This window comes from Ixodes scapularis, unplaced genomic scaffold, assembly GCF_016920785.2.
Source record: "Ixodes scapularis isolate PalLabHiFi unplaced genomic scaffold, ASM1692078v2 PGA_scaffold6__148_contigs__length_123643588, whole genome shotgun sequence".
NCBI lineage: Eukaryota > Metazoa > Arthropoda > Arachnida > Ixodida > Ixodidae > Ixodes > Ixodes scapularis.
In genome coordinates, this window is record NW_024609881.1 from 56,562,176 (window position 1) to 56,575,872 (window position 13,697).

Genomic DNA, 13,697 nt, shown 5'->3' on the forward strand with positions numbered 1-13,697 from the left:
AGTCAACGCCATTCAAAAGAGTGGGTTTCTGTACCAGCAGTACACAGTTTATTTCGAGTTATATTCTTTATACAGCATAACCAGCGTAACATTGCTTTTGTTGCATTTTTTATACACAGCTTTGTTCAGATATACATTTTCCAAGCCTTGTTGTTTCTCACAGTGCTTACAGGTGTTTAAAAAGAAACACGAAAAACGGCGTGTAGAGTTGTGCTCCCATTTACACGTTCTCCTATTGTATATATACAGTGTCGCGAAGTCTGAAACCCACGTGCACGAGACGCCAATACACACGACGACGCCGGAGATAGTACAAGCTTGTCCCGCGCGTGGTCGCGGAAGCAACAACTGGCGGCACGGCGCCGGGATTGCACGGCCGTTGCCCTTTGAGCGCGCTACGCCAAAAGCAACGATAAAGAAAAAGGTCTCAAAACTAAGTAGAATGCGTCGAGAAATTGGACGACTTTTCCCACAAATTTCCCGCTCAACAACCAGCACACGTCTTATGCCTGCGAACACCAACACGTGCCGCTGCGGGCCACCCGGGTGGGCTTCTAAGCAATTCTACGTTTTCGTGTGGATTCTGTGTTAACCTTTACACATGGTGCTATGCATCCTCAGATCCCTTTACCTGTTACCAATCGCCGATCCTATGTACACCGCGCTGAAATTACGACTAAGACGACCGTTGCAACGTTTCGAAACGTTCAAACGTCAACATTCAAAACAAGGTTGCTGTTGCCACCTGGCAGCCCATAGTCTGCCGTGACGATGCAGGCCTCGCACAGTGTGGAACGCATATCCGCGATACACTTTTCAGTGTGGCACGTGCCACGTGTTACACGAGCTGGTGAGACGGCGGTCTCCGACAGGCAACACCGAGACATTTCTGTACAGAGGAAAACGAGGGGAGACACCTAAGCTGACGGGATCCAGCTGCCATTGCTTGCGGCCTGTCGGCTCGAAACTACACTTGCGCGGGAGTATCGCGACACTGCGGACAAATGTGAGCGTTGTTCCCTTTTTCTGTTGTGACCGGCGTCGACTAGCAAAGGTTCGGGAGGAGACTGCCTTCGCCCGACAGCGCTAGAACCTACGGGTCGGTTTCTGCCATTGCCGCAGCTCGAACGTGAAAGCTAAAACTGAAAATCTCACTGCCCGACCGAAAATGTAAACGGCGTGCTCGCTGCACGTCTGCTAAGCGGGCACGTTTGCAGGCCTAGAGGGAATGGAAAACACCCATCCACGTGCGCTGTTCGAAAACCAGAAGCTCGACAGACACAGCCAAATGTTTGTTTAGATAGCACACTTTTAGTCTGCTGTACGGATGTAGCGAAACTCCATTGTTCAGAACTAAACCACATCCACCAAGAGACCAGGCACCATCTTTCCCCATGCACACGACACCGATGCAACATGCTCAAAAACAAAAACGTAAAAGAAATTCAAAAGCAGCAGACGTGTCAGTATGGGCAGACGGTTAACCAAAGGGAGTCTACAAAAGTGCTTCTATTAGGAGCAAGCAGCTACTTCAAATTTTCCGCATTTTCTCGGCATTCAACTCCCAGAGTAGGTTTTCGGGTACGAGTCTGGAGACGAGGAGGTCGGCATGCATGTGCGACGACGGCGGGCGACATGCGGTGGTCCCGACTTTGGTTAGAAGCGGCAAGCGTCGTTCCCGCGCTGCATCATTCTGCAAATGGGACGCCTCGGGTTGCAGATGAGTCGGGCAAGCTCAAGCTCATTTTTCACGAAACACTGTCACTAAAAGCCTGTCAGGAAGCCATTCAATATTTCGTTAGAGAAAGTAGGCAGTTCCATGCAAACTTCTGGCAGGTACGACACTGTACTCGACTCCCCGAAAATCTTTGAAAACGCAAAAAAAAAATTGTTTTAGATATTTGCATGGGATATAAATGAATCAAAATAAAAAATCTTTCCGGAAGAAAAAAACAACAACACCTGAACATTCCTTTTAGTGCATTGTTAATGCCATGAGACAGATTAAGAGTTGGGATCGATTTGAAAACAAATTTAAAGGGAGTGAGTCTAAAACTAACTTGGAGTCGACATCTCAAAACTGAAGTTTCGCAATCGTTTCCAACTCAAAATCTGTCTCGTGACGTAAATATTGTGCTAAAAATCTACTTTTCTAGAGGAGGGGAGAAATTTTGTATTGTCACATATCCAGAAAAAAAAAAAATTGTTTTTATGGGAGTAGTGTTTCTTTTGAGCCCCAAACAAATGGTGAAAACGAAAGCGTGTTGGTAGCTTATTACACTTCTAGTAATGTTGACAAAATGTTGGCCTGCAAACTTTATTCAGCTTCACTCTCTTCCTCAAGCCACCAATATACTGCCACGATTGGAAACTACAGCCTGATGGTTCTAAGGAAGCATTTAAACTGAAGGCAGAATTACAACCGCAGCAAACCCGCCTCTTTTTTGTTAAAACACCCGAGATGGGGAGTGAAAAAAAACTGGAAGCAACCAAAAGTAGAAGAGACGGGGAAAGAAGTCAGTCAGATGACGTTCGCTTGCGTCCTGTGTCTTTTCTTAAACCCGCCTCGTCATTTAAAGCGCATGTGTGTTTAAGTGGAGCCTTGTATTAGCTGCCACCACCTCACCAAAACGGTGCAATTGGCAGCGAGAATGCAACCTAAAGGTTTTAAAGAAGGTACCGAAAATTAATAGCAATAACTCCAGGGGTACCGACCACCCGTCCCCACTAAATTCGCAACATAGGAAAGAGCTGGACTATTCCAGTCATTAAAACTGAAAGTGAAAAGTTTTAGGTCGCCTACCCACTAGGTGTAGCAACCTACCAACTCGCTTGTTAGCAAAAGGGGACACAAAAAGATGGCTGGTCTCCACACAGCGTGAATTGATAACCTCGTTTGTCAATGTACTGAATGACTAACATTTTGAGTCTGAAAAATTGTGATGTAAAAAATCCTAAGTAGACGTTAGATGGCAAGGGAGATTTTGAGGTCCGCAAGCAAAGCAGATGGCAGTGGTGGGCGGAAGAAGCAGACAACACTCTCACAAAGTAGACGACACTCTCACAAAGCAGACAACATTCTCACAAGGCAGGCGACATTCGTTGGTACCTCAAAGTTTTGAAAGTAGGTCCCTAATTATGGCACACGGACAAAACATAATAAATAAGAAAGATGCAAGAGCCGATGCTTGTAAACGGTGCATGTAAAATAAGAGAGCAAAATACCTTGATATGCACCACTTCTAATGTCATTTCCCAATTTACTAGCTTATAAAGCTTTAGAGTTAGTGCGTCACCATTTGCCAAATGCTATCCGTACATATCGGCTAAACGATTCGTAAGAAAGTTGTTCCTGTAGCGCATTAGTGCTCATTATTATAGCAAAAATTTGTTACAAAAAAGTTGGGGTCCGAAACAATTTTTTAGATTCCCTTTCTTGTTGCCCAACAAACGGGTCTAGAAAAAAAAAAGGACAAACAAAATGGCAGTAGCTTGAAGATACAACAGCAAAAGCAGAAGGGACAGACAAACAGACTAGGGAAAAGCAGATGACATAACCCTCGGAACGCAGACGACAATCTCCGTGTAACAGGCGAGCAGTCGCCAAAAAAAGAAAGATGTGGTTTGCACTGCTACTTTGAACCACGGTTCAAGAGGGGCTCAAAGGCAGCAATTTGTCAATGCTCTCGAAACCTAGTAGAGTTTAAATGTACACACAAAGAAAGAAATCAATGCTTCGTGCACCCAGATTCTCTCCATCCTTGGGGAAAAAGACATATAAAAAAAAAAAAAAAAAAAACAAGCGACAAAGGTGACATGAAAATGAGATATTGTCTTTAACGTCAAAAAGGACTAGACGTCGTGTTGCGGGAAACTCCCCGTGTCCCCAGAGAAAACTCCGCGCACGGACGCGCAGGAAACAACGAGACCGACGCACCCAGAAACGAAGCCGTCCTTAGCGTCTCGGAGCAGACGACGACGGCTCCCCGTGCCACGCCCACCCTGCTGCGCGCCCTCCCCAACCCAGAACGGAGAAAGGGCTACTGCGTCCAACCGCGTTTGTGCACGCCGAGAAAGAGGTGCAAAGCACACGTGCATCGCGAACCCGAATCGACTCCCTCAAAGGCTCCCACCAGGAGCGAAGCCAGGAGCGAGTCGCCCACATATCTAAACAACCTCCCAGGGTTACGAAACGAAAACGAAATAGGAGTTGGACGGCGAAATCTACTTCAGGGGCCTTCACTCGGACTACACGCTGCCCTTGTGACACAAATTCGAGTTAAGTAAAGGCCTACATTGTTTGTCGCACTCCGACGTAGCAATAGTTTGTTCGTGGAAAGAAAATGAAAAAAAGATCCCTGCTAACTCGACCCCTGCTAAAAAATTAAAGCTACCGTGAAATACCAAGCGTATGTCCGAGTTTGTGCCACCTATTTTGAAGCTAACTGAGCTTCAAGACGAACTATAGTTGCAGACGGCTAAAAGAAACTTGGGACGTGGCGATTCCCGAGCATCTTATGTGAGATTGGAGCGTTAGCCGATGAGACTGGCGAAAGAGTGAACATAATAGACGTGCCCTACCCTTCTTTAGCTGTCAGTATGCGTAGCTTATACAAAGTATTTATGCATAAATTCTCCTTCAAATTCTCCCGTCATTTTCTCGCCAGTGTCGGTGGCAGCTTGCTCAGTGTTTTGCGGTAACCTCGAAGTGACGCTCCCCGGAAGGACACTCCTGGTGCTGTTGATACAAAGGTCGACAATGCAAAACCGAATGGTGACACTTCAAGGACTTTGAAATTACAAAAGAAACAAGACAAATCTTGGAAGAGTGCGCATACGTGGCAATGATTGTCACCAGACGGACTGTCAATGACGGCTGAAAATAACCGTTGCAAAAGGGCAACTATACTTAACAAAAAAATATTGACGGCAGCTAAAATTTACGATGTGGATAAATCCAACGGTTTTGCATTGTTCAGAATCGAGTGCAACTCGAAAACTAAAGAAAAGGAGGAGGTGGGACGTGGGCACGAGCCTGCCACGAAAGGTGAAGTTGGCGCAACACCCTAAAGGTGAACAGTACTCCTGCCTAAGAATCCAACTGGAGGCACTACCCCAAAGTGCAAAAGCAAACAAGAGGGGGCGGGAAAGGGACAGTGACAAGCTTCTCCTACTGCTAACAACATGAGAAGCATCTTCCAATCAGAGAAGAGTACACATGGGAGGGTTGGAGTCGCTTGCAACACCACCGACGGGAGGGGGAGCAGGGTTGCGAGTATTAAAGAATAGCACTCCCATCCAAAAAGGTGGAAAAAAAAAAAAGATTTCCAGAGTAGCGGAGGTACCAATTAGCATAAACAGAGGTGGAGCCTTGTAGCAGGGACTGATGAGGCTCCGCCCCAAAAGAAAGAAGGATGGGGCAAAGTGACAGACTGGGCAAAGCCATCATGATGACACCCCCCCTGCCTTCTAGAAAGGTGCAACGAATAAATATTAAGGCACCACATCTAGAAGGGAGAGAGGGTGAAGGGGCACAGACAATGGTGGGCAGAGCGTAATGGCGGGTGCTGACAAGTTCTCCCACCCCCAATAAACCAAGAAATGGAGTAGGTGGACAGCTGAGGGTCACCTCCCCCAAAATGGGCAGGGCATCGCAGCAGGAATTGACAGACACTTTGCCAAAGGAGCAAAGGGGGTGGAGCCTCACAGTGGACACCAACAAGCTAACACCAAAGGGGTCGAGAAAACGAGAGGGAGCGGGGCTTCGCAGTGGGTGTCCATGAGGCCCCTCGTCCAAAATGGGGGAGAAGTAAAGCAAAGGGGGCAGAGCCTCACAATGGGCACCAAAGTAGGATTCAAGAAAACACAAAAGGGGCGTGGCCTCGCAGTGGGCATTGAGGAGGCCCCTCCCCCTTAGAAAGAAGGGGGACCAGAGGCGGAGCCAAGGGGAGCGGGCCGACGGGCGGGGCCTGGGCGGGCGTCGCAGCAGACTTACTGGAACTCGTCGTCGGAGCTAAGGAGAGTGGTCTTCTCGTTGTAGGCGGGGTTTCGGCGGCCCCTCCCGTTGGGGGCCCCGGGGGCCGCAGCCGAGGCGCCGTTGCCGTGCCCGGCCCTCGAGCCGACCCCTCCCCCTCCCTCCCCCCGGGGGGCGTCCTCCTGCAAGGACGGCTGGTGCGGGTGGTGGGGGTGGCGGGCCGTCGGGGCCGCGTACTGCGTGTACTGCTGGTACTGCGGGTGGAAGTTGTGGATGGCGTCGTTCATTATGTCCTTGGGGTTCATCGTCTCCTGCAGAGAGAAGAGGCCCCGGACGGGTCACGCACCCACTCGTGGTGGAAAGATGGGGGCGACGAGGAACCCAATTCGCCCCTCTTCCACGCCATCCCGACGAGGCCAGTGGTACCGCAAAATGTATCGCGCGTTGCTTCGGGGTGATGTTGGTAGGCATTATGTGGTTCAACAGCACCAACATCATTGTGCGGTAGCGTAGCATCTCTGAAAGAATGTCCTGCTAAAGCAAAGGGTTTAACAGGGCTTTCTCTTTTGCCTTCTTGCAAGATGCAAAGTTTGCGTCTCGTGTCTCCCTGTTCCCTCCAAAGCATGCGCTTGTTTAGCATTAAAACTTGGACTCAATCAGCGAGGGCACAAGTTCCAGCCCAACGCCGACGCAGCGCTTGTGCGACGCTCTTCTGTTACGACAGTGTGTTACAAAAAGTAGCTAGGAGCCAGCCCTAACAAGCATTTGGCTTTAAAGGAGAGAGGAGCCCCCACCTTGAGACTGGAGGAGATGCTCTGCATGGTGACTGAACGTCCTTGGGCGTCCGCCCTGCAGCCCTGCACGTAGACCCGGTAAGGGAAGGCGTACTTGAGGGCCAGCGAGGCAAAGAACATCTCCACGCAGATGAGGAAGTTCTGGTAGGCCGCCGACACCGTGCCCGCGCTCGCCACCGCGGGGTCGGCGGGGGCCCCGCTGGCCGCATAGATGGCCGAGATGAGGCCCGCCTTCTCCAGCACCGCCAGCAGCACTCCTGCGCGGAGGGCAGGGTCGTACTACGCTGTCCTTGGTTGGCGATGTCAGGGTTCTTGTTACCCCCCAGATGGAGATGAGAGGGTCCCCATTCTCTCTAGATAGGAACCATAGGCCTCTATTGTCCCAAGAGAGAGACCATGGGTCCCTATCGGTGCGAGACACAGACGAAGGGTCTGGCGTATGGCATTCAAATCCATTCGGCGCTCAAAATGCCAGAGACTGCACGAGGAGCAGAAGATGCTCTTGTTTGCTCCGATTGGAGAAAGAAAGCGGATGGAGACAAAGGTGGCCAGTCTTTGCATCTACACACCAATCGAACCGATCAGAGCTCAGCACTCTGACCTCACCGCAAGCTCTCGTCTCCTCCTTTACCACAGTACAGAATGCCCCCGGCGACAAGCACTAGACTTGGGTGACAAAGAAAGGGACGGGTAGCCAGCTCACCTTGCCAGAAGGAGAGGAAGATGACAGACTTGACGGTGCAAAACTTCCAGACGGGGTCGAAGGGTGCCAGCAAGTCTTTGGTGGCAAAGTAGAAGAGCACCAGTCCGTAGAGGGCCAGCGACACGCTGATGTTGTAGATGATGGTGATGTACAGGTAACCACTGTCTGGTCTGCATCGTCGAATACGCACAACCACTAATCAGTCGCGGGCGAAACTCACGGCGATGACTACAAAATCTGAGAACAGGCAACAGGGAGTTTCAGTAGATTGTTCCCACTAAAGAGCGGATCACACATTCATTGCAGCGCCGAGATAACGCAGTCAGCACTGTCAGCGCTGACTCGGTGTTGAGTTGTAGACAAAAAAAAGGTGGGGTCACAGATATCAAAGTGCTGATACAGCTCTGATATAGCGCAATGTCAGCGCTTTGCCTATAGTTGTGAGTTAACTTTGCAGTGTGTGTGAACAGGCCTTATCTATCGTTATCGTATATAGTTATTAGAGTTAGCGAGGTGAGCTACTAAAATACTCCAATATCATATGCCTGATACAGTCACAAGTTAGAGGGTGTCCTGAGGGTAAATTTAATGAAAGCAGTACAACCAAATTAAAACGGCAACTGAGGTTTTTGCGGATCCCGGGAAGTCATGCAGCCGGCCATAGGTACGTAGGCAAAGAGATGACGACGTAAACGGCGGCTAACGCACACTGGGTTCGCTCCTTTGGCACCTTTTTTCCCCAACGTCTAACACTGTCGTAGGTCTGTTCGCCTCACAACAATTGTTAGCATGCATGCAGCTCATAAATGCCGCCATTTCTCTTGCAAAAATTACTTTGTGCGCAATGTTAGCAATCCTCTAAATGCTCCTCTTTGTGATTTTGCTTTAGCAACAATGGACCCTCTCAGTGCCATTCTGCTGCATCAAAGACCACTTTAAAGGGATTGTCCGGTCAAACTTTCTGTACGAGAAAACAACTGAATATCATTGTTATTGCCTCGAAACGCATTGTCCGTGCAATATCTAAATTTTGTATGCCCTTCTGCATGAGTAATAGAATTTTAAACTGCTCCAATCGCATCCTAGCGTAGGCGGTGCTTTCGTTGGGCAACATTAAAGCTCCAACGTCACATAATGCGAAGCGAGCATTTCAGTCTCATCATTTGCCCGCAAGTGAATGCTGCATTGTGCTTCATTCTTGTGGTGTTTGACTTGTTTCATGGATGGGTCAGATTTTTGTTGCGCGGTTGAATGCCACAACCACCGGGCAGCACCTGCAATCCGCATGACGTGCAGCGACGAGCAAAATGGATCGTCGCCATGCGTAAAGAGCAGTGGGTTTTCGTCAAGATCAAGTTCCCACTTATGCCGCAATCATCTTACAGAGGAGAGCTACGAGCTGATCTCTAAGCGGACAGACGACTCGTAAGCTGAGGTGCGATGCTGTGCCAACGATATTCAACTATGTCCACCCACTCCTCGCCCAAATTGGTTCAGTCGGTTTGATTATGCAGCGAAACCGAAACCAACAGCTGGGCCATCTTGAAACAATGTCAAAAATTATTTTTTGACATCGTTTCTTTTTGAACATTGTTTGACATAATTTTTTTACATTTTTTGACGAGCGACGGACAGCCGCGAGACCTCTTTCCACGTAGAAAGGAGGGAGGGGGAGAGGCTCACCTCCAGTCACCGTCCGAGTACTTGCCGAAGGGCTGCAAGATCAGGGTGATGACCGACATGAGCGGTTTTACAGCGCAGAACTGCAGCGTCGCCTGCTTGCAGAAGCGGAGGAAGCCAATCGTGTACGTCTTGCCCGTCAGGCAACACGTCCCATACCAGAAGCTCTGCCTGTTGACAGACGCGCACATACGCAAGTAAGAGCTGTGGTCTAGATTCACCAAAAAGAAAGCCAATGACCACACACTGTTGCAGGTTAAAAAAAGCAGGATAGGCTTCTCCCACAGAGCCATCCCACTGGAGGTATGGACTCGCCTCCTCTCAAAGTTCGCTCTGCTAAGGTGCAAAGAGCAAAGAGCAAAGGGCTTTGTGGGAAAGGCTTGTCCTGCTTCCCTTAACCTGCAACGGAGTATAACAAAATCACACCTAATGAAAGCACAGGTCTGACAGTGGGTTTTGCTGTGTGAAGTGTCAGCCGACAGGCATTGTGGGGGCAGTGTGGTACATGGCCGCATATGCTGCGCGAGTTTGTCGGTCCTTTGAAGAAGCCGATAGTCTAGCAGCCACGACTGGTGTCTGGCAACAGGAAAGTTGTATGTTCACTTTGCCATCTTGTTGTAGACTCATAACAAACCACGGCTGTCTCCCACAAGTGCCGCATTGTGTTATTGCAAAGTCGGCTTGTCCTAATGGGCTGCAAGCTCCGCCCACCGGCCAAACTCTCTCGGTATACGGTGCATTCCACTTATAAAAATAACGAGAAAACCCGAAACTTTGATCGTTGTAACCGATTATCGTTGTATCTAGACAAAAACTGATCATTTCCAGTCTAGAAACTGATCGTTATATGCGGTATTGTTGGAAGTGGGTTGCACTGTAGCAGGCTCTAACATGGTCATTTCCGAGCTTTTGTACCACACCCAATAACATGTCACAAGGACATTAACCTGTTTCTTTACAGCGATGGTTGTTATCGGCTCTTCTTCCCCCCCCCCCCCCCCCCCCCACTCAAAATGATGTTGATGTAGGGCAGGAGTTCTCAAACTCCTTTTCACGAGAAGCGCATATTGTTCTTCATCGATAGCCACCCCTCCCAATCTTGGCATTGATGCAGTAAAGCAGTGCACAAGCCTACAGACCTTGTAAACGATAATGCACACACTAGCTAGTGCCTGCCAGTTACGCAACAATGGATGGTTCGGATCTTCTAACATTTTGCCATAGCCTTTCAACATGATTGTGGTAACAAAACTCTTCTGTAAAGCCATAGAACAGCTTAGTACACAAGCACGTTGGGCGCTAGCATCGACGAGGGGGCTAGGAGCCGCCAATCCAGCCAGCACTGCAGGGAGTCTGGCAACCAGAGTAGTATTGGAATTTCAAGCCCACTCTGAACGAGCCACCAATCGATTGTGGTGACGAGTCGTTGCACCGACAGCGTTTCTCGCTAATGTGAGCGTCTTCAGCTTGGTACACTCGGTCAACTGATCAAACTTCCTTTTCTGCAACATTCTTCAAAATAATATCATTCTTCATTCGTCTTCTTGCCTCAAAATGAATTCTCAATACCGTTACAGCCATGAAACTTCAGCGCCGCGAGTAGCGCCATCGAGTAGAGGCACTGCGAACCAGTACGCTCAATTTCCTGGCTCTTCCTTCGCTTGCAAAAACCACCGTTTTGTCTGAAAACAAAAACAAAAACTCATTTCTCAGTTCTCTTAGTAGAGATCGGTAAAGAATGACCGGCGCTCGCATACAGTGGCCAATTACAGGCGTAAATGTCGGTGGCGCTCCTGGTGGCAGCTTTATGCCCTGTACCAAACTTTGGACAAAGTTTCGAGACCAGAAGCACACTAAAGGACTCCGACAGTGCTTAAAGGGGATGTGGGGCTTCAGAGTAATTTTCTTATTTATGAAACAGTACTCATCATATTTTACACTGATGTAACACATTTCACACCTATTCCATTATGCAATCAGATATTGAATATCTTTACCAAGACCAGAGTTATGAAAGATCGGCCTAATTTGATTAGGTCATTCGTTACGCGTCGTTGAAGAAAAATTATTCATAAATTATCAAAATATTTAATGCAACGGCATTCACAAAGGTGTAATTTGTAAGGTGATGCTATTTTAGATCTCACCTGAGTGGGTTGTTACTAAAAAATGATTGTAATTATAAAGTAAAAAACATGCTTTATTGTTATTTACAAAAGTAGTTAATTGAATAGAACTTTCAAGTTGGAAGACTATAGGAATAGCATCACTGCACAGTTCCATTGTTCCCGATAAAAATGACACCAAACGTGTTAATATTATCCAAGACAAACTTCAGAAAACGCCTGTAAGGCATCGGGACTTGTGAAAGAAGTGTGAAGAGGGAAAAAATGTGTATTGCTACTGAATGCTCATAAAAAATTAAGACTTCATTTTTTTTATATTTGAAAAGTAGTTAGAGCAATAATATTTTGTACAGAAATGGGTGGGTATGTCTAAATATCAGAAATGCCATTTTTTCAAAAATATTACTTTTCCCAAAATGTTTTCCATTTAAAGACCAGCCTCTCCCCTTAAACTGAAAGAAAGCCTAATTTAGTGTAAGGGACGGTACGGACGAGAAAGCTCTGAGGAACCTAGTCTGAGAACCATGATGTAGGGAGTCATAGGGTATCCGTCGTGGATGTCGTCACGCGACGCCGTGATGTCAGTCACATGACGTCACACTGCCACGTGACATCGCAGTGCGACGTGACGTCACATTGTCACGTGACAACTTTTTTGGAGTCAAGTAAAGTGGGGGTAAGCTTTTTAAAGGAGCTGTGCAACAATTTCAGGGCTTTGCTTAAATTATTGTGAAAGTTGATGCCTGACACTTCTGAAGTGAACTACAGAAAACAGATTTTGCCTGGATACCCTAGCTTTTATTTACAAAAATGAAAAAGATCCAGGTTTTTGCCGCCTCTCAACTCGTACATCGTCTTCCAAGTCACGTGCGCAGTGACGTTGAGGGGTTAGGCGTGGGGTTCCGGGAAAGTTCTCTCTTTAGAGCCATCAGTGAGCAGCGAGAACTCATCCGCTCGCGACCGCGTGACCACGTGCTGGTGGGTGCCGCGCAAACAATATGGTGAAAGGAGGAAAGTCTCATCCGGGTCTGGCCTTAGCCCGTCCGGCCCTGCCCCCCTCTTCCTTTGGCTTCTGGCGGCTGTTCGCGGTAGCAGAGAGAGCTGACGATTTTTGTGGTCCTAGGATAGATGGTGCCACTAAAACTCCGTGTAATAAAAGTTTTGTCGATGATACCAGGTTTTTGACGCATTTATATTTATGTTTGAACAAGATTTATAGAAAAGTTACCTTTTATCGAGCAGGTATTTGCACAACTTGCTATCTTTCTACAAGATTCCCCAGTGACGTCACGCCGCGTGTTTCTCATGGCCGCCGCTCGCGGCTGCAGGTCGGGGGAATATTCCAAGTTTTGCCTCGCTATTACGCGGCTGAATCGCAACATTCGATGAAAGGAGGTGTGTTTTCTGTCTTTGTGACAAGGTGAACAATATCAAAAGCAGAAGATGCCAATTCTTGCAACAATAAAATCGTTGCACAGCTCCTTTAATGCTGGCAAAGGCATTCGGATCTTGATGGAACAAACGGGCATGCTTTCACAAAACACACCTTACTGTGAGGAGTTCTATTGCACCTAACAAACGAGGACAGACGGCGGACGTGGAGGCATACTCACTGGATTGGCTTCCCCCGTATCTCCGACATGATGTTGCTCTCTCCGCCTAGGTACTCGTAACACAGGCTCAGGAAGTTGTAGATCACAAACGCTGCGCAAACGCCAAACAAACATACCAACAATGTCAAGCGAGCGAGCCACCACGAAAATTGCGGGAACGGGTTGTTATTGCGTTGCAGATTTGTCCCGAGGCACGTCATGTAAAACAAAAGGACTGACTTGCAACCTAATCCAACAGCTCGTGTTAAAGGCAGCAAGCAAAATTTCGCAAAGAGAGTCTTTGTGCGAAAACTGCACTGCAGGATGGCAGGATGACTTTGCCCTTCCGACTTCCCAAAGAGCCAGGATAAAGCATATGCCGATGAACAAGATAAGCTCTACTTGGCCAGCATGAGAGAACGCCGTTGCCACTAACGGGTTGATTCATCACAGGTTCATACGGCGAAAAAAAAAAAGCCCTGGCTTAACGTCCAAATATGCACACTCAGCGGCGTAGACTTTCCATTTTCCCGGAGGGGGGGGGGGGGGGGTGCTGCGCGTTACCTTTTTGCCAGAACTGGAGATAACGAAAACAAGCTGGGATTCTATTTCCCATATATTTTGTCAATAAAGGCAACGTGGGCGTTATATTGTTTACATGCCGCTACTAGAAGCTCGTTACATGGCACGTTAACAGCGTCTCGGTAAGCATCATGGCCCGGGCCCGTGGGGGCAAGGCTCTGCCCCCCCCCCCCCCCGGATTTCACCAGGGGTGGCACGAGCCCCGATGCCCCCCCATAGTCTACGCCTATGGGCACGCTAATTGGG

The 13,697-nt window shown here is 48.3% G+C and overlaps 1 protein-coding gene across 1 annotated transcript in view; it reads right to left on the reverse strand.

The window, feature by feature from the left end:
- Positions 1 to 21: 21 nt before the first annotated feature.
- Positions 22 to 13,697, reverse strand: part of LOC8043263 (transmembrane protein 184B) — a 32,880-nt gene continuing 19,204 nt past the window's right edge. The window contains exons 4-9 of the mRNA XM_002416160.5: positions 12,891 to 12,981; positions 9,155 to 9,322; positions 7,472 to 7,641; positions 6,769 to 7,025; positions 5,996 to 6,285; positions 22 to 1,693 (exon numbers count right to left, since the gene is read on the reverse strand). Of these exons, the coding sequence (XP_002416205.2) occupies positions 1,657 to 1,693; positions 5,996 to 6,285; positions 6,769 to 7,025; positions 7,472 to 7,641; positions 9,155 to 9,322; positions 12,891 to 12,981 (1,013 nt within the window). The 3' untranslated portion in view covers positions 22 to 1,656. The remainder of the gene's footprint in view (positions 1,694 to 5,995; positions 6,286 to 6,768; positions 7,026 to 7,471; positions 7,642 to 9,154; positions 9,323 to 12,890; positions 12,982 to 13,697) is intronic.